The sequence below is a fragment of the Pezoporus wallicus genome, unplaced genomic scaffold (genome assembly GCF_028554395.1).
Source record: "Pezoporus wallicus isolate ANWC-B61680 ecotype Strahan unplaced genomic scaffold, APGP_CSIRO_Pwel_v1 contig_8372, whole genome shotgun sequence".
Taxonomy (NCBI): Eukaryota; Metazoa; Chordata; class Aves; order Psittaciformes; family Psittacidae; genus Pezoporus; species Pezoporus wallicus.
Window position 1 is genome coordinate 564,616 of NW_026640907.1, and position 20,079 is coordinate 584,694.

General features: G+C 57.1%; 1 protein-coding gene across 1 annotated transcript in view; it reads right to left on the reverse strand.

Moving 5' to 3' along the window:
* CHRDL2 (chordin like 2) overlaps window positions 1–18,852 on the reverse strand; it is a 29,424-nt gene extending 10,572 nt beyond the window's left edge. The window contains exons 1-7 of the mRNA XM_057421191.1: window positions 18,611–18,852; window positions 10,641–10,753; window positions 9,051–9,144; window positions 8,425–8,567; window positions 4,018–4,111; window positions 2,332–2,387; window positions 1,029–1,197 (exon numbers count right to left, since the gene is read on the reverse strand). Of these exons, the coding sequence (XP_057277174.1) occupies window positions 1,029–1,197; window positions 2,332–2,387; window positions 4,018–4,111; window positions 8,425–8,567; window positions 9,051–9,144; window positions 10,641–10,753; window positions 18,611–18,692 (751 nt within the window). The 5' untranslated portion in view covers window positions 18,693–18,852. The remainder of the gene's footprint in view (window positions 1–1,028; window positions 1,198–2,331; window positions 2,388–4,017; window positions 4,112–8,424; window positions 8,568–9,050; window positions 9,145–10,640; window positions 10,754–18,610) is intronic.
* Between the last annotated feature and the right edge of the window lie 1,227 nt (window positions 18,853–20,079).

The window sequence follows — 20,079 nt, forward strand, 5'->3', positions numbered from 1 at the left end:
ATCCAGCAGCAGACAAGGGGATACGGCAGCCACCCCGCTAAGGAGGTGCCATGGAAGGCGTAGACGAGACCTCAGTGCCTCAGTGGTGGCCTTGGCAGTGCTGGGAAGGGTTGGACTGGATGAGCTTAAAGGGCTTTTCCAACCCAATTGACTCTACGGGGCAGGGGACCCAAGCTGCAGGAGATGGGTGCTGCTGGGGACAACCTCCCCGGTGGGGTGAGCGTGGGCAGGACCTCGGCATCCTCCAGGGCTCTGAAGCCCAGGGTCCCTCGGAGGCAGGCCCAGGCATGAAGCACAGTGAAGAGTGCCACCTGCTGACTCCTCCACGAACACGTTTGGAGGTCCCACAGCTTCCTCCAGGGCTTCATGTCCAAGGTCTGGGAAGAGCCCTTTGGAGACACAGGGGTGGGAGAGCCCCAGCAGGAGGAATGACCTGTCTTCTCCCCTCTGCATCCATAGGGTTACCTCCTCATCGCCTTTATCTCCATGAGGGTTACCTCCTCATCTCTCTTTCCCTCCTCCAGGAGGAAGACCACAGCGCTGGGATAGACCCAGCACGTGGTAGGTGCAAGGAGCATCATCCTGTCCCTCTGCGGCACTGCCCTGGAAGGACCATGTGGAATCTTCCAGTTGAGCATCTCCCTTCCCAGGTCCCAGATCTCCAAAACACCCCAAGGACCAACCTTCTCCCAACGCCTTTTGGGAAGCAGTAGATTAGTATCATAGACTCATGGAAGGGTTTGGGTTAGAAAGGACCTTAAGATCATCCAGTTCCAACCCCCTGCCATAGGCAGGGACACCTCACACTAACCCATGGCACCCAAGACTCCATCCAACCTGTCCTTGAACATGCCATCAAGACTGTATGGGCCACCAGGGCTGAGATAGCTGGGTGAGAATGGCTGTGGAGGAATAGGAAGGACTTGGTGGTGGAAACCTGCTCCTGAGCCAGATTCCTTGGAGCATTCCATGTCCTGGAGAAGCCCCCTTCCTCCACGCACACACAGCCCACCCCCTCCACCCCTCACCTTTCTTGTGCTTCTCTTTCAAGACGATCTTCACGGTGGTGCCACCTCCTCCCTTGGGTTTGAAGCTCCTGGGCATGAACTCCAGGGAAGAGCTGAGGGCAGCGGCCACAGTGGCTCCGGGAGGCTTCCTGCCCATGGCCTCCCCCAGGCACTGGTCTTGTGAGTGCCTCTGTGACCAGAGAGAGGAAAGAAGGGGACTCAGACCCGGGCAGTTGGGTTGTTCTCACTCCAAAGCCATGCAGTGTCCTACACACCTTCCGTTGGGAAAGGAAGGCCCAGAGACAGGGATGAGCAATGACCCAGGTCGCTGTAACCACTTGAGCAGTGCCCCACATTGGTGTCCTCCCTATGTTGCATGTGGGGCAGCCTCATTGGGGCAGCAACCCAATGCCCTCAGAGAAGCAAGTGAGGTCCTACATCACTAACATAGGCTAGGTCTTGCCTCGATGCTTGCTGGGAAACTGAGGACTGGGATCAATGCTATCCAAACAGGATCAGAGAGGTAAGGATGGGCCACATCCTGCCCTCCCACCTGGCAGCACCAGGAGGCTTGGTGTGGAGCCAGCAGGACTGGCATCCCAAGGAGCATCCCAGGCTCCCAAGAGCAAGCTGCTGGGACGTGACACGTGGCACAACGGGTTCCCTTGTGCCTGGTTTGGAGGGTTTGGAGGTGATGGAGGTGGGATGCTGGCGTTGCCCCCGGCAGCATGGAAAAGGGCAGGGTCAGGAGCTGTGACTTAATCCCACAGGACTGCCATGGGCTGCCCAGCTCTGAAACGTCACCAGGAATCAACCCCTGGAGCCAAGGAGTCACTTCTTCCTTGCTGGAGCTGCTGCTACAAACAGGCACTGGCTGCTCTGTGACTGGAGACTGGAGACCCTTGAGGGCAGGCTGGAGAGGAGACACCATCTCCTGATGCAAAAAGCACCCAAAGAGAGCTTTGGGCCATCTGACTGTGGGTAAGGGTCACGTCTGGCTGTGGGTTACCTCTGGGTCTCCTCTGTCCGTGTTCCTCAGCTGCTTTAACCTCAACTTCCCAACAACGGGAAGTGCCCAAGGTTTCCAGTTCCAAGTCTTTTGCCTTTCCAAAGACACTGGAGGTGCTTCAGAGGAAGAAGACAAGAGTCTTTCCTCGGTGGTCTGAGGTCTCAGCCTGTGCTGAGAGCCCTCAGAGCCCATTCCCACACAGGATTCATCTGTAAACCAGGGGCTTCTGATTCTACCTAGGGCTCAGGGACAAACGGCTTCCTTTGAGCTGTGCAATGGGGCTGGGCTGAGGTTTAAGAGTCAAACGTCACGTACAACACCTCTGTTTAACTGCAGGGGCTCCTCTTCCGTGGACTTCTCCTGTGAGCCATCTGCAAGGGAAAACAGGGTCCTGTGAAACGCTGCGGGGCCGGGTGAGGATCTGCTCTCCTTGACTGCAAGCAGCTCCCTTCACGGTGCTGTGAGTGCAGAGGAGCTTTAATTCCCATCAGACGGGTGCCATACCCCAAACACCCTTTTCTCCCCGCTGTTAACAACAGCTCAGCTCCGAGAAGGACGTGGCCTTGTGGCTGCTGAAGGGAGGTGGCATGAAAACACCGCAGAGTTAACGTGTGAGGTGATGGAGATAGAATCAGAGAATCCCAGACTGGTTTGGGCTGGAAGGGACCTTAAATCTGACTCACTGTCAGGGCACAGAGGAGGAAAGCGCAGGGGTGATGCGCAGCTTTCCCCTGCTCACAGGAGGAAGCAGGGTCCAGTGGGGCTGGAATTCAAAGCCTTTGGCTCTCAGTACTTATGTAGAGGGTCTCTCCCCTCCTGAAAGCAGAGCTGTCCTTATCAGAAACAGAAACCCTCTTGAGGATTTAAGCTCCAACTTATTCCTTATCTGGGATACTTAACGTTTATATTAACATATAACCAAGGCCTGCTGCACAGCTTTGGATGCATCCCCAAATGAAAAGAATAAAACCAAACATAAAACCCACCCCACTCCCCCCAAAATACTCAAAATCATCAAACCAAACTGATAACAGCCAAAATCTACCCCAAAATTTGGACCTCTCTCTGCATCATCTTTAACAGCTTGTAGCTTTGGAGAGCAAATGAAGGAGGTGCTTATGGTGGCAGGAGGGAAGGGAGAAGTGAAAGAAAAACTGTGAATCATGGAATGGTTTGGGTTGGAAGGGACCTTAAAGCTCCTCCAGCTCCATCCCCTGCCATGGGCAGGGACCCCTTCCACTGGAGCAGCTTGCTGCAAGCCCCTGTGTCCAACCTGGCCTTGAACACTGCCAGGGATGGGGCAGCCACAGCTTCTCTGGGCACCCTGTGCCAGTGCCTCAGCACCCTCACAGGGAAGAGCTTCTGCCTTATCTCCAACCTGAACTTCCCCTGTTTCAGTTTGAACCCATCACCCCTTGTCCTATCACTGCAGTCCCTGATGAAGAGTCCCTCCCCAGCATCCTTGTAGCCCCCTTCAGACACTGTGAGCTGCTCTGAGGTCTCTGATTCAAAAGAAAAGAAATCCGAAGACATTTGCCACCAAGTCAAGGACAGGTCCCAGCTGCACCAAAACCCAAGCGGGAGGAACACAAACTGCACAGGAGGAGGGTTTGGAAGGAGCTCATTCTACGTCCGGGGCCAGGAGACCACCACGGCCTTCCAGCTTCGTGGCAAAGAGTCCTTTTGTGCTGTGAGCTCGTTGTCAGCAAGGAGGGAACCTGCTCTTTTCCTCCTGAGTCTGTCTCACCTGGAGACGTGGAGCCTGATGCCCTCCTCACTCCGCAGTGTATGGGCTGCAGGGAGGCAGGACGCGAGTAGATGCGGAGGGGAAGCCCTCATCTTTAGTTTTATGATGCAGCCAAGACAGAGGAACAGCTCTGATTTACAGCACAGGCTTCCCAAATCGTGCCACAGTGGCTTCAGGGGGCTCCTGCCAGCCGGTGGCAACCCTCTGGGGTCTCCCCACCCTCACATAAGAGCAGCTCCTGGGCCCTTCATTACCTTTGCAGACCTGGCAGCAGGAATCCGGCACGGTGAGGGGAGAGGAACACAGGAGCTCCGGGCAGGTCACCAAGCCACAGTAGATCTGGCCTTCCTAGGAGAGCAGGAGCAACAAAAGCATCATCAGCATCATGAAGAGATGGACAGGGCTCTATGTCCTGTGTGCGGGGTGTCAGATCGATCCTAAATCAAAAGCCAGCCAGGAATCCATCCTCAACTACCACCAGTCTATCAGCTGATGAGGGATGAAGATCTGTGCGTGCAAGCTCCGTCCTGTGGGGTGGAACATGGTCTGTGGTGTCCTCTCCTGGCATGCTCATGGCCAAGAGCAAGAATGGGGGGGGTATTCCCCAAGGAGAGGGAGGCAGCGCCTTCCTCTCAAGCATCATCAGTGCTGCCACATTGAAATGGCCACCACACACTTGGAAAGGCTGCACAACAGCCACCAGCTCAAAGAGCCTTTCCTCTGGCATCTCCCAGGACAAGGACCTGGAAGAGGCAAGTGGAAAGGGGAAGAGTGATGATGCTGAAGCCAGACCCAGCTCCACAGCTCTGCTCTGCCCTCCCTCTTGGGTTATCCAGTAGCACCAGAGCCAAGCTCACAAAGACACTGGATCAAGAGCTATGGATGGAGGTGCAAATGTAACCTTCCACTGGCGTGCTGGTTAGCTCAGGAAACATCATTCCTGTAGTGATTCAAGCTGAAGACCACAGGTCAAGGCCGATCTTGACCTTGTTGCATCCCAATCCCTCCTCAGTCAGTGGACTTGCACTTGTTTGCTGCAGGGATGAGGTTTGGCTGCTTTGCAGGAGGGTAAAAAAGGATGTTCAGCAGCACAGCAGCACCCGGACCTCAACAGCAAGGGCCTCTCCTCCATGAACCAGGTGTCCACAAGCTCTCAGCCAACCAAAGCCAAGAGGTTAACCAATGATACCCATAGCAAACCAAGCCACAGCAGCTTCTTCTCCCACCAGGAAGCCAAACCGCTGTGAAAGGGATGTGAAGAGGAGGAAGAAGGTTTGGTCAACAAGAGGATGTGGTGGAGGATGGAGCAACCCAAACCAGGCTTCTGCTTCAGGGCCCTCCATGGGATGCAGACCTGCAGGGAGCAGGGTTTGGCCACGCAGCCTCTTCCTTCCTTCTCCTCCTGAGCAGAGGCTCATGGCAAAGACCTGCTCCCGGTGGCAAAGAGCAAGTGTGATAAAAAGCAGGATTTCTCCCAGCGGATCTGGTCTCTGGGAGGTCTCAGGGAGGTTTAGACCAGCTGTTCCTGCAGCTGTTCCAGCAGCTGAGCGCATCGGACACAGCCCCTGCAACACTCCATCCCTGGATTTTCCTCTTCGTATCCAAGGCATTATCCTGCTGGATAAACAGAGCCTGAGGGAGGGCCAGGGCCTCTGACAAGGACACGGAGCTCCTGGGGACAGCGGTGGATGGGATGGGATGGGATGGATGTGATGGGATGGGATGGGATGGGATGGATGCGATGCGATGGGATGGATGGGATGCGATGGATGGGATGGGATGGGATGGGATGGGATGGGATGGGATGGGATGGGATGGGATGGGATGGGATGGGATGGGATGAGATGGGATGGGATGGATGCGATGGGATGGGATGGGATGGGATGGGATGGGATGGGATGGGATGTATGCGATGGAATGGGATGGGATGTATGCAATGGGATGGATGGGATGGGATGGGATGGGACGGGATGGATGCGATGGGATGGGATATATGCGATGGGATGGATGGGATGGGATGGGACGGGATGGATGCGATGGGATGGGATGGATGCGATGAGATGGGATGGGATGGGATGGGATGGGATGGGATGGGATGGGATGGGATGGGATGGGATGAGATGGGATGGGATATATGCGATGGGATGGATGGGATGGGATGGGATGGGATGGGATGGGACGGGATGGATGGATGGGATGGGATGGGATGGATGGGATGGGATGGGATGGGATGGGATGGGATGGGATGGGATGGATGGGATGGGATGGGATGGGATGGGATCGGATGGAAGCGCTGCTAAGCTAGGGTAAGGCAAGAAAGGCAAGGATGGGATGTATGGGATGGGATGGATGGGATGGGATGGGATGGGACGGGATGGATGCGATGGGATGGGATATATGCAATGGGATGGATGGGATGGGATGGGATGGGATGGGATGGATGCGATGGGATGGGATGGATGCGATGGGATGGATGGGATGGGAGGGGATGGGATGGGATGGGATGGGACGGGATGGATGCGATGGGATGGGATATATGCGATGGGATGGATGGGATGGGATGGGATGGGATGGGATGGGACGGGATGGATGCGATGGGATGCGATGGGATGGATGGGATGGGATGGGATGGGATGGGATGGGATGGGATGGGATGGGATGGGATGGGATGGGATGCGATGGGATGGGAAAGCAGGGCCAGGCCTGCACACAGAGTTGGATTCAAGTGCTCCCTCCTGGTGTTTGTCCCTAGGTGATGGGCTGGCACCCAGCTGGGCTCCCTATGAGAGGATGCAGCCTCAGAAGCTGTGTGATTCCTACACCTCAGCTATTCCTTTCGCCCCCCAGCTCCAAGGTGTGCACAATCACCAAGGGCTCAGACCAGCTTTACGCATACTTCGCTATCAAGCTGATGGCAACCACAGCGTGCGTGCTCTTGGCATGAGAGGAGGAGGCGATTTGGGCTTTCTCACTCTTCTTTCTTTCCTGGCCAAGCTTAGGCCAATTACTTGCTGGAAGCAAAGCGCAGACCCGTGGAGCCTGCTCCCATGCAAAGGCTCTGTATGATGGGTGGTGAAAGCCATGTCTGCAGCCCTCTGTTATGGCAGAGGCTTGCAGCCAGCATGAGCAGTTCCTCCCAGCATCCCAGCCCAGCATCGGCACCTCCAGTCCCCCTTCCTCGCTCCCTCTCCAGGAGGAGGAGCTGCTCCATTCATCTGCTGACACTCAGCTCCTGGCAGGCAGGGCTCCACGCTCCACACACCTTCCTCAGAGCTGCTGCCAGCTCCCAAGGCAGCCCTGTCAGGACTTGGTGGTGATGGGCTTTCACAGGATCCCAGCCTCTGGAAGAGCTCAGGGCAGAGCGCAGCCAGCTCCGGTCTCACGGCATTGCTGGAGGCTCATGGAGAAGGAGCATCCCTCCACTGCTGGCAATGGGCACTCCCTGTGTGCTGAGGAGCACTCAGCATCCTGAACCACTATCAGAGCCCTCAGGCAGGGCAAGCAGGACCATCGAGGACGTGCAGAGTCATTGCAGGTGGGTGTAAAAGGCAGATGCTTCCTGTAGATGCTTTGTGTGGGCAGCCTGGAAAGCACATGCATGGCCCTTCTCCAGGGCATGGCGCTGCACATCAATGGCCCAGAGGCTGGGGATGAAGATGCTGCAGGGGGTTCCAGGGGAGCCCAGCTCCTGGTGCTCAAGCTCATCTCAGCTCTAGGTTCAGCCTCCCCTCAAGTCCAAGCAAACAGAATGAAGATCAAGGGGTGGTGAGCTCCATCCAGGCAGGGCAGGAGCTGGCTGCTGGTGCCACCATGAGATCCAGGCACCCAGCAGTGGTTTGGTGCCACCATGAGATCCAGGCACCCAGCAGTGGTTTGGTGCCACCATGAGATCCAGGCACCCAGCAGTGGTTTGGTGCCACCATGAGATCCAGGCACCCAGCAGTGGTTTGGAGCCACCAAATCCTTTCTGGAGCTCACTCAATCTCACCAGCTCCACATCCCAGGAGCTTCCGAAGCCCAAGAGCTGGTACCTCCTGTTGCTGTTGCTTGCCAAGCATGCTGAGCTCTCCCACCTACAAACTCCATCTGTTCTGCAGCTAGAACACACGTGGAAAGGCTCCTGGGTGTCCTCTCTGCTGTCCATCTGCCATAGGATGCCTCAGTGGGGCAGGTGGGATAGCTGAATGCTGCATGGAGAGCCCCAAAGCCCTGGTCCTCACAGCAGGCAAAGAACCCCATTGTGCTCAGTGGGGATAGGGCTGTCCCCTGCCCACCCCAAGGACCCCCAGAACTGGCCTGTGGGATCTCCAGTGCATAACCCACTGTTGGAGCAGCTTGTTCATGCTGTTCCCTTTGGGAAGGAGATGCAGGAGAGTGCTTTGTGCTCCAACCTCAGGGCCTAATGGACCCTGCTTGGGATCAAAGAGAGGGAAGCACCCATCTCTGTAGTGGTCCTTAGTCACCGGGCAGGGAGAACCCAGCTCCCTTTCAGAGGAAGCTCAACCTCCTGCACTGACAGCCCCATCCTGATGACAAACCATCCCACCATGGATGCCCCCAGTGGTCCTCAATGAGGTCTGTGCCCTGGTGGGAGCTGTCGGGGTGCAGGAGCAGAGCCCGAGCCCCCTCCCCTGCCTCCCCTGGGCTCGCTGGTCGCTTACGGAGCAGCTGCACTGCACACACTGGTTCGGCTGGCGGCTGGGGAAGAGCTCGCTGGTGGTGAACATCTCCCCTTGCTGGTAGCTTGTCCCGTTGTACTGGCAGGACCTGAGGGGTGCCCGCAGGCCAGAAGGGGAATGTGGCTCTGCAAAAGATGAGGAAGCAACAGGATGAGAGCCAGGCACCGGCGTCGCACGGATGCTCAGCGGCTTCCCCGCCAACCCAAGCCAAAAGGGTGAGGAGCTGTTGACACCCCAGGAAGAAGTGGCCAGGGCATCGCATGGTCATAAAGCTTCGGGAGAACGGGGCTGCCCTGAGCCTGCTGAGCTCAGCACAGAGGTGAAACCTGGAAGGGTTTGACAGGATGAGAACATTGGGGCTGTTGAGCCTGGAGAAGAGAAGCTGTGTGGAGACCTCAGAGCAGCTTCCAGTGTGTGAAGGGGGCTACAAGGATGCTGGGGAGGGACTCTTCATCAGGGACTGCAGTGATAGGAAAAGGGGTGATGGGTTCAGACTGAAACAGGGGAGATTTCGGCTGGTGATAAGGCAGAAGTGCAGGTACAGGCTGCCCGGAGATTGCAGGACCATGGCCACCTTGTCACCCTCTCCCCATGGGATGTCCACCTACCAAGGCACCGCGGGCAGCACTGCTGAGGGTCCGTGACGGAGCTGGCACATTGCAGAGCCGGGCACTGGATCCGGTAGCACCTGATGTTGGCATTCTGGGGAGAGACAGAGTCAGAGAAGGTTCATTCAGCTCCACGTTCACCCCTGCCAGAGGAGGGAGATGTTGGATGGTGGGCACATTATCACAACAGATTGTGCTGGTGTAGCTCACCCAGCCAAGGAGGTCTCCATCCCCAGTTCAACCCAGCCAAGGAGGTCTCCATCCCCAGTTCAACCCAGCCAAGGAGGTCTCCATCCCCAGGTCAACCCAGCCAAGGAGGTCTCCATCCCCAGGTCAACCCAGCCAAGGAGGTCTCCATCCCCAGGTCAACCCAGCCAAGGAGGTCTCCATCCCCAGTTCAACCCAGCCAAGGAGGTCTCCATCCCCAGGTCAACCCAGCCATGGAGATCTCCATCCCCAGGTCAACCCAGCCATGGAGATCTCCATCCCCAGGTCAACCCAGCCAAGGAGGTCTCCATCCCCAGGTCAACCCAGCCATGGAGGTCTCCATCCCCAGTTCAACCCAGCCAAGGAGGTCTCCATCCCCAGGTCAACCCAGCCATGGAGATCTCCATCCCCAGGTCAACCCAGCCATGGAGATCTCCATCCCCAGGTCAACCCAGCCAAGGAGGTCTCCATCCCCAGGTCAACCCAGCCAAGGAGGTCTCCATCCCCAGTTCAACCCAGCCAAGGAGGTCTCCATCCCCAGGTCAACCCAGCCATGGAGATCTCCATCCCCAGTTCAACCCAGCCAAGGAGGTCTCCATCCCCAGGTCAACCCAGCCAAGGAGGTCTCCATCCCCAGTTCAACCCAGCCAAGGAGGTCTCCATCCCCAGGTCAACCCAGCCATGGAGGTCTCCATCCCCAGGTCAACCCAGCCATGGAGATCTCCATCCCCAGGTCAACCCAGCCAAGGAGGTCTCCATCCCCAGGTCAACCCAGCCATGGAGATCTCCATCCCCAGGTCAACCCAGCCATGGAGATCTCCATCTCCAGGTCAACCCAGCCATGGAGGTCTCCATCCCCAGGTCAACCCAGCCAAGGAGGTCTCCATCCCCAGGTCAACCCAGCCAAGGAGGTCTCCATCCCCAGGTCAACCCAGCCATGGAGATCTCCATCCCCAGGTCAACCCAGCCATGGAGATCTCCATCTCCAGGTCAACCCAGCCATGGAGGTCTCCATCCCCAGGTCAACCCAGCCAAGGAGGTCTCCATCCCCAGGTCAACCCAGCCATGGAGATCTCCATCCCCAGGTTAACCCCAACCAGCTCATGGTCTCATCAAACACCACCCATGGTCCCACTGCAGCCCTGAGCCTGCAGCCCACCAACGCTACTGAGATAGCTCCCTCATAAGGTGACCCCACCACCCTATGGCGACAGGGGGTATTTTCAAAAGGAAAGAGATGAATCCGATGTCCATATGGGACTGGAAAGGGCTTTTCTGGTCAAATTAGACCTGCTTTAAACCTCATCTGCTTTAAAGCTGCCAAGCCAATGGCCATTGCAGCAGCATCCCCCCCACGGCACAGGGCACCTCGGCGGGACCTGCCTCGGAGCAGCTGCAGCGGATGCAGTACATCAGCCCCTGCGGCTCCAGGTAGGGGTGCCAGCTCTCCCCCGGGCTGTACTTCTTGCCATTGAAGTCACAGAACACGTCCGGCCCTGAAAGACAACCAGAAGCTCTGTGAGAGAATGGGACGGGAAGAGCTGGGGCAGGGTCTGAAGGGGGCTACAAGGATGCTGAGGGGGACTCTTCACCAGGGACCAGAGTGATAATCCCTTACAATGAGGGTGGTAAAACACTGGCACAGGTTGCCCAGAGAGGTGATGGATGCCTCATCCCTGGAGATACGTGAGGCCAGGCTGGATGTGGTTCTGGGCAACCTGATCGAGATGAAGATGTCCCTGCTCATTGCAGGGGGTTGGACTGGATGAGCTTTGGGGTCACTTCCAACCCAAACTATTCTATCATTCTATAACTCTTTGGCAGGATGAGGCCAGCCCACAGCAGGACCTGTGGGACAAAACCATGCCCAGGTCATGCCCATACTCCCCACAGGAAGCCCAACTCAGCCATCCCTAACACTCACATCAAAAAGCATCACCGGTCCTGCAGGCCCAAGCTCTGACCCCAACTGAACGTGCAGGAACCCAGACCCCATAACTCCCACCACAGCCCAGCTCCTGCTCTCTTGTGATGTCTCCCCAAGCCCCAAGCAGCCAGGGGGAACATTCCAGGGCTTAAGTTCTTCCATGAATGTGTGTTATTGGTGCTTTCGGTGCCCAAAGCCCCACTAAAAGCTGGAGGTGATTTAAGGGTTATGTCATCGGGGGGATTTGAGGTAGTTTGGGCGATGACGTTGCTCAAGGTAGTGGAGATATTTACGCTCCCTGAAGCATTTATGGGTCTTTTAAAAGCTTGTGGTGCCCTGGGGATGTGGGGAGAGGGGAAAGGGCTGGTTTTGAAGGCATGGGGCCCAGCTCCTGCAGCCCATCGTGTGAATACAGGCAAGCTGGTGGGTGCTGAGCCTGCTGTGCTGCTGGAAGGACTCCTCAGAGGTGCCCAAAACGAGCCCAGTGGCATTCAGCACCCCAATGATGCTAAAACTACGACAAGACCATTAGGGCTGGAAGGGACGTCTGGAGATCAACCCCCTGCCAAGGCAAGGCTTAAATAGGACCGTGTCCATGGTGGGGTTTGAATGTCTCCAGAGATGGAGACTCCGCTGCCAGGGCTCGGATACCTCTCAACGTAAAGGAGCTGTTCCTGCTGTTGAGGTGAACCTTGTTGTGTTACAGTTTATGGCCATCCCATGCTCTGCGCTGGCAGCAGGGACACAGCAGTGATTCAGAGAGCCTGGCCAGTGCTGTCCCTTGCCAAAGCTGGAGGTGCCACCTGCTCAAAGCGTTTCTCCTGCCACCGAGGCAAAACCCATACCAAAACGCTGCAGTGGGCAGACACATCCCCTTCAGCTCCTGACCATAGGATGCCAAAGTGGTTTGGGTTGGAAGGGAGCCTAAAGCTCCTCCAGCTCCAACCCCTGCCTCGGGCAGGGACACCTTCCACTGGAGCAGCTTGCTCCAAGATCATTCTTAGCCCTACAGGCCCTTGTCCCAAGCCCCTCTCCAGCTTTCCTGCAGCCCCTTTAGGCACTGGAGCTGCTCTCAGGTCTCCCCTTCAGGAGCCTTCTCTTCTCCAGGCTGACCCAGCCCAACTCAGGATAGACCCAAGCAATGCTCTACCATGGCCAGACCCTGTGACCACTGGGAAGGGCAGCCTTATGGGTCTATGATGCTCTTTATGGGTCCCTTTCATAGAATTATAGAATCACAGAATCATAGAATGGTTTGGGTTGGAAAGGATCTTAAGATCATCCAGTTCCAACCCCCCTGCCATGGGCAGGGACACCTCACACTAAACCATGGCACCCAAGGCTCTGTCCAACCTGGCCTTGAACACTGCCAGGGATGGAGCATTCACAACCTCCCTGGGCAACCCATTCCAGTGCCTCAGCACCCTCACAGGGAAGAATTTCCTCCTTATCTCCAATCTAAACTTCCCCTGTTTCAGTTTGAGCCCATCACCCCTTGTCCTATCACTGCAGTCCCTGATGAAGAGTCCGTCTCCAGCATCCCTATAGACCCCCTTCAGACACTGGAAGGCTGCTATGATTCCAACTCAATCCCTGTGAGCCTGCCAGCAACCCTGAGCTCCTCATTGAGTTGATGGCTTCAAGCACTTGATTCTCCAAGTTATTCCTTCAGAGGAGGTGGCCACCACTGCCCACACCACCTAGCCCAAGCACAGCGCTATGGGGCCACGTTGCATCTGCAGCGGTGGAGATTTGAGTTACTTTTGGGGTGGATGCCACCAGAGGCACAGGCAGAAGCATTTTCCTTCCTTTTGCCTACATAGAAACACAGAATCACTAGGGTTGGAAGTGAGCTCTGGATATCACCTAGCCCATCCCCTCTGCCAAGGCAGGGCCGTCAGCTCTTTACATTGTCCCCATAGCCTGCTCCAAGCCTCTTCACAACTCAGCACACCCATATTTCCAGCCACACAGGACATGTGCTTACAGCAAACCACACAGGAACGAGGACAATGGGGCTGGGAACTGCAGAAACCCAGACGAAAAAGGCATAAAACTCCACAAAACTCCACAAAAAAAGAAGAAGAAACCATCGTTTCTCATAGCCAAAGGGTGAGAAAACGACTTCATTCTTCCCTGCTTGCAGCATCCTCATGAATTACGCTGCGGGGGAAGAGATGAAGTTGCCTCTGTGCGCGGCGGCCCCGCTCGGCTTGCAGGCTCCCATGCCAGTTGGCTGCTTCCTCCAAGCATTTAATCCCAAGTGGAGCCCTGGTTTGGGTCCAGCCCTCGAGAGCAGCTTGATTCATGTGTGCAGAGGGCCTGATGGTCACATGAAAGCTGCCTGGCAACCATGGGCAGCAGCAGACACTTGTCCACGTCTCAGTTGTGTGATGGGGCTTGGGCCTGAGGCAGCAGCATGTTTGGGGATGCATGGAGGGAGGGAGGGAGGGAGGGAGGGAGGGAGGGATGGATGGATGGATGGATGGATGGATGGATGGAGGGATGGATGGATGGATGGATGGATGGAGGGATGGATGGATGGATGGATGGATGGATGGATGGATGGATGGATGGATGGAGGAAGGGAGGGATGAATGAAGGGAGGGAGGGAGGGATGGAGGGATGGAGGGATGGAAGGATGGATGGATGATGGATGAATGGATGCAGGGGTGGATGGTTTGATGGAGGGAGGGAGGGAGGGAGGGAGGGAGGGAGGGAGGGATGGAGGGATAGATAGATGGATGGTTGGATGGATGGAGGGATAGATGGATGGATGGTTGGATGGATGGAGGGAGGGATGGAGGGATGGATGGATGGATGGATGGATGGATGGATGGATGGATGGATGGATGGATAGATGGAGGAAGGGAGGGATGGATGAAGGGAAGAAGGGATGGAGGGAGGGATGGATGGATGGATGGATGCATGATGGATGGATGATGGATGAATGGATGCAGGGGTGGATGGTTTGATGGATGAAGGGAGGGAGGGAGGGAGGGACGGATGGAGGGATGGATGGATGGAGGGATGGATGGAGGGATGGGTGCATGATGGACGGATGGATGGATGGAGGGATGGATGGAGGGAGGGATGGATGATGGACGGATGGGTGGATGGAGGGATGGATGGAGGGATGGATGGAGGGGTGGATGGATGGAGGGATGGATGGAGGGATGGAGGGATGGACTGATGGATGGAGGGATGGATGGAGGGATGGAGGGAGGGATGGATGGATGGACTGATGGAGGGAGGGATGGATGGAGGGATGGAGGAGGTTTAAAAGTTTAGATCATTTTTTCCCATGCCAGGATTAATAATTTCATTCTCCGAGGCCAAACTTTGGAGATCTTCCCCCTCCGCTCGGAGTCAAAAGCCATTTGTGGCAGCCAATTGCTCCCGTGCCCCTCAGTCACCTCATTTATCGCATCTTCAGCAGCGGCAGGCTCACAAAAGTCACCTTGTTTCACTTCTGCTTTGCCAGAGAGGGCTCTGGAGCTGCAGCGGGTTTGCAAAGCTGCAGGACCAAAGGAGCCAGGTGAAGCCACCACCTTGTTTCCCTTCCCTAGGTAAGGAGATGACAACGGCCCAGCATGGTCCATGCCACCATGGAGACCCAATCTGAGCTTGCTGATTGCTCTGTGCTTGGAGGTGGCCCTAAGGGACCTGGAAGCAGGAGTAGAGGTGGAAAGGGGGGTGTTTCCCACTGTAAATGCCTTCAGGAACGGGTCCCATCTGACCACTTCTCAAATACAAGAATCATAGAATCATGGGGTCATAGAATCATAGAAGCACCGAATGGTTTGGGTTGAAGGGACCTCAAAGCTCCTCCAGCTCCAACCCCTGCCATGGGCAGGGACCCCTTCCATAGAGCAGCTTGCTCCAAGCCCCCAAGACGTGCTACAGGACACACAAGAGTCCACAGAAGTGAGGCCCTACTGCAGGTAAAGCCTTGACCTGTGTCTAGAGAGGGACTAATGCACCTGCAAGACCCCAAAGCAGAGAACATGAAGGCACAAACCTCTCCCAGTTTGCTCACCTGCAGCAGCAAGCCTCCACCAGCCCCATGCCGCAGTCTCCCTGGCAGGGACTTTCACTCCAGGCACCAAAGTGCCTCCAACAAGGATGCTACCGGAATGCCCCACAGGTGTCACCCTGTTTCGCCCCTGTTTCATCCCACGTGCAGGGGGTCTCTGAAGGAGGTGATCCTGCCCCTCTGCTCTGCTCTGGTGAGACCCCACTTGCAGCACTGGGTGCAGTTCTGGGGTCCTCAACATAAGGACATGGAGCTGTTGGAGGGAGTCCAGAGGAGGCCACGAGGATGAGCAGGGGCTGGAGCAGCTCCTGTATGGAGCCAGGCTGAGAACACTGGAGCTGTTGAGCCTGGAGAAGAGAAGCTGTGTGGAGACCTCAGAGCAGCTTCCAGTGTGTGAAGGGGGCTGCAAGGATGCTGGGGAGGGACTCTTCATTAGGGACTGCAGTGATAGGACAAGGGGTGATGGGTTCAAACTGAAACAGGGAAGTTCAGGTTGGAGATAAGGCAGAAGCTCTTCCCTGTGAGGGTGCTGAGGCGCTGGCACAGGGTGCCCAGAGAAGCTGTGGCTGCCCCATCCCTGGCAGTGTTCAAGGCCAGGTTGGACACAGGGGCTTGGAGCAAGCTGCTCTATGGAAGGGGTCCCTGCCCGTGGCAGGGGTTGGGGCTGGAGGAGCTTTAAGGTCCCTGCATCCCAAACCTTTCTATGTCTCTGCATCCCAGGCAGTCCCCTCACAGCTCGCCACCAAGTTGGACCCATCTGAGCCATGCTCACGGCCCCAGGAGCCTTTGTGGGGGTCCCACACCTGCCTGGCAGCCCCACGCCAGGCACAGGGGCTGTGTTTATAGAGTCATGGAATGGTTTGGGTTGGAAAGGACCTCAAGATCATCCAGTTCCAACCCCCTGCCATGGGCACGGACACCTCCCACTAAACCATGGCACCCAAACATCTTATGCTTGATCATTATAAACTTAATAAATATAAATGAATAGACATAAATAAAGCATGAACATTTTATGCTTTATTTTATGCAAGGCAGTTTGTAGGTTTTAAAAGCAGCCATAAATAAGGTGTAAGAAGCAGTGTCTGGAACAGAAAGTCCCAGCACTCCCGTGACAGCCCTGTGTTTACGGAGGGCTTAAAGTGCAACCGCAGCTCAGAGGGGACTGCTTAAAACGCACCCAGCCCTTGGCATGCGGCATCCCAATGGCTCTGCTCACATCCAGATCACTTCCCACACCCTCGCCTCACTCAGTCCTGGGCTGGGAATTCCTTCTTGGCTCTGTGGGAGCCTGGAAACATGCAACTGAGCCTCATGGAGCATCCCTGAGCTCCCCAGGGTGGAGGAACCAAGTCCTGCATCCAGAGCATCCTCAGGGCCTCTGTGAGCAGCAGACAGGGGTTCTGCTCCCCCTGCTCCTTCCCAAGGGGATTCTTGGGTGTCTAAAGTAGGATGTGCAGGCATCACCTCTCCCTTACCCTGTCCACAGGTAGGGTTTGCTTTTCATCCCACTCCTTCCCCTCTTGGACCACCCACTCCCCCATCACACCGGGTCCAAACTCATAGAACAGACCCCATGAGCTCCCTTTTTCTGCAGGAGCCACATTAGAAATGAAATGAAATGAAGCAGTAACTCCCCCAGCTCCTGGAGAACACCCCTGCCCCGTGCTCTCCAGAGATGCTGGCTTTAAATGCCTCCAGCCAAACCATCCCTGCACTCAGCTGTTGCTGCCGCGTTGCTCACCCGCAACGCATCCAGCCCAGTAACCTGTGCCCCTGACAGCCTCTCGGCTCACAGTGTAAATCCCCTAAAATAGCCTGTTTCTGTGGGCAAATTCCTCCTTTCTGACTTGCCTTCGAGCCCGAGTGTTTCTGCTCCTCACCTATTTTTAGCCGCGACACTGGAGGTCTCTTGGCTGATGAGGCTGCTCGGAGCTAATTTGTTCTTGTCTTCATCCTCCCCGAGTGCTCAGCGCAGAGATAAACGCGAGGCAATGAAGGGTAGAGGTGGATGGAGGAGGATGAGGGTGTCATCACCCAGACCCCTCTACCTTCAGGCATGGGGCTCCTGGAGCCCCCAGCGCCATGGGATGTACCCTCAGCACTGCCAAAGTGATGCAGAGAGGAGATCCCGGACTTCCCTGCCCCTGTCCCGCAGTCTCCAGCCCTTTATCACCATCACAAGGGATGCAAAAGGACCCCAACACTTCCTCCCGAAGCAGACAACCCCCCACTGCCCCATTCATCACGGTTTATGTGCAATGTAGGGACTCTCCTTCCATCAGCAAAGCAAAGACTTCACCTAGCACCTACTTCAACCTCCTGGTGATGTCTCCATCCTCCTCCTAACCTGGGTACCACGGGTAACACAGCCCTGGCAGAGGCACGGAGTCAGCCCAAAATCCCTTGTGCGAGGAACGATGCTGCGGGCTGAGCCCAGGGAAGGGGAAGTAGCCAAACTCACCCCGATTTTGCTCTCCAAGGGCTCTGCACAGCCCCATCCATCCTCCTGCCTTTCCCCCCTGGACGCTCCACTGCCGGGACAAGCAAATCCAGCGCTCACAGTCTGGGTCAGTGCTCCAGGAGGATGGTTATTTGCCGAGTGCCTAAGGCACTGCTGGCAGCAGGCAGGTCATCAATCACCCTAATGCAGCCACCGACAGGCTCCGCTGGGATTAGAGAGGAGAATACACGGAGGGACCCAGCGGGTGCTGCTTTGCTTTGCTCAGGTGGCTTTGTGATGTTGTAGGGGTGCCCAGTGGGTCCCAGTGCCTTACCCAAGTCCTCAACAGCCCTGGCCAAGTCCTTCAAGGCTTCTTGAACAAGGAAGCGCTGCACAAATCCCTTTCCCATCCCAAATCCCAGTTGCCAGCTGGGAGCAGAAGCAGGTGAGAACATGGGATGGGCAAGAGATGGACATGGAGATGGACAAGGGATGGACACGAAGAAAAGCCCCCAGCTTTGGTCTGGGGGCATCCTTTCCCCAAATTGCCCATGTGCCTGTCCACCCGCAGCGGGGAGATGTGCCCTTGCTGAGCGGGAGCTGTGCAGGGGAAGAGCTGCATCTCAGCTCCCTGCCCTGCACCATTTCTAGCCCACGGGAAGGTCCCGGACCTTCAGCACATCCCTGCCAGCCCCTCCAGCCCCCAGCATCCTCACCAGCACCCAGCAGTGTGCGCAGGTAGTGGAGGACACCACTGCGTGTCCACCACTGCAGGATGGGGGACCTGGCTTGCTGGCACATGGAGGACCAGCACCTGCACCCCCGTATCCGGGGCCATGCCCGCAAAGCGTAGTCCCACCCTCATGGTGCCGGGGACCCCGGCGATGGGGAAACTGAGGCACAAAGGGACCCGTGGAGGGGAGCGGCGGGGGGGGGGGGACACTTACGAGCCCGGGCGCGGCTCTCGGAGCCGAGGAGGAGCAGCAGGCACCGGAGGAGGAAGGCGAGGGGTCCTGCCCCGGGAAGCATCGCGGCGATCGGCGCCCGGCGGCTTCGGTCCCGGTGCCCGCGGGTGCCTCTGCCCGATGTCCCGGTGCTGGTCCCGGTGCGGTGCCCGGTGATGGCTCGGTCTCGGTGCCGGGAGGCTTCGCTCCTGCTGTCGGTACCCGGCGGTGCCGCGGTCTCTGCCCCGGTGTCGGGTGCCTGGTGCCGGTGGTGCCGGTGCCGAGGTGCCGGGGGTGCAGAGACGCCGGTTCCCAGGGGTGCCGGGGATGCCTGTGCCGGGGGGTGCCGGTTCCCGGGGATACAGAGATGCCGGTGCCGAGGTGCCGGGTCCCGGGGGTGCCGCGATGCCGATGCCGGTGCCCGACGGGTCTCGTCTCGCTCCGGTCAAAGGCGCCTCCTTTAGGGAGAGCCGAGGAGTTTGTTTGTTGGTATTAAAGGCGGAGATGGGGGTGGGGGCCCGAGGGGGGTGGGGGGGTGTTGGGTTTGGGGTTTTTTTAATTATTATTATTATTATTTTCCCACTTTTTTTTGGGTGTTTTAGGAAATTCCTCGCCGCCGGGAGGCGGGGGGAGGGCGGGCGCGGAGCCGGTGCGGGAGCCGCAGCTTTAACCCCGTCCTCCCTGAGGCCCGGCCGGGGAGGGGGGACCTGCGGGGCTGGACCCGTCCTGGGGGCTGCGAGCAGGGAGGGGGCTCTAATGGGATAAATCAGCCCCCCCCCCCCCAACCAAGGCCCGGCTGTGCCCTTTCTGCCTCTCAAACATCACCTGGACCCGGCTCGGAGATGCTTGAATCCCCCCCCAAGGGAGAGGTTTAAACCCCCATGCCCGTGCAGAGGCACTTACCGCATCCCTTGGTCTGGCGCATCCCCAGCTTCAACGGGGGCAAAGCAGAAATCAGGGTTTTAGCCTCCTCCAGAAGGGCTCTGCTCCACAGCTGAGGTCCCCCAGTGCCCTGACTCCCTGCCCACTAAAGCCCGGTTGCCTTCCCATTGCCATCGCTGGGATCCTGCCCTCCCAGGGTAGTGGGGTGCAGCGAGCTGTCCCGTACCCACAGGGGTTTCAGTGGGACAAAGCAGTTGAATCCACTCTCCCCACCAAGTGCTTTACATCCCTCCAGCTGCACAAAGCCACCTTAGATGACCAACAAAGTCCCTGCCTGCAGGACCTCCAAGCCATGATCCCAAATCCTCCTCGAGCAGAGTGAAGAGCAGCGCTCACACCTTGGCCATCCTTCATCCCCACAGCGTGGAGCTGATGGGCATGAAACACCATCAGCTGGAAAGTCACCCCTGACAAAGTCACCTCCGTGTTGCTCCTGCTCCTGCTGCTCCCCAGATCCTGCTGGAAGTGCTCCAGCTCTGGCTGCCAGCCCTGCTCTGCCTGTCCATGGGGCTCAGCTCTCCACTCTCCAA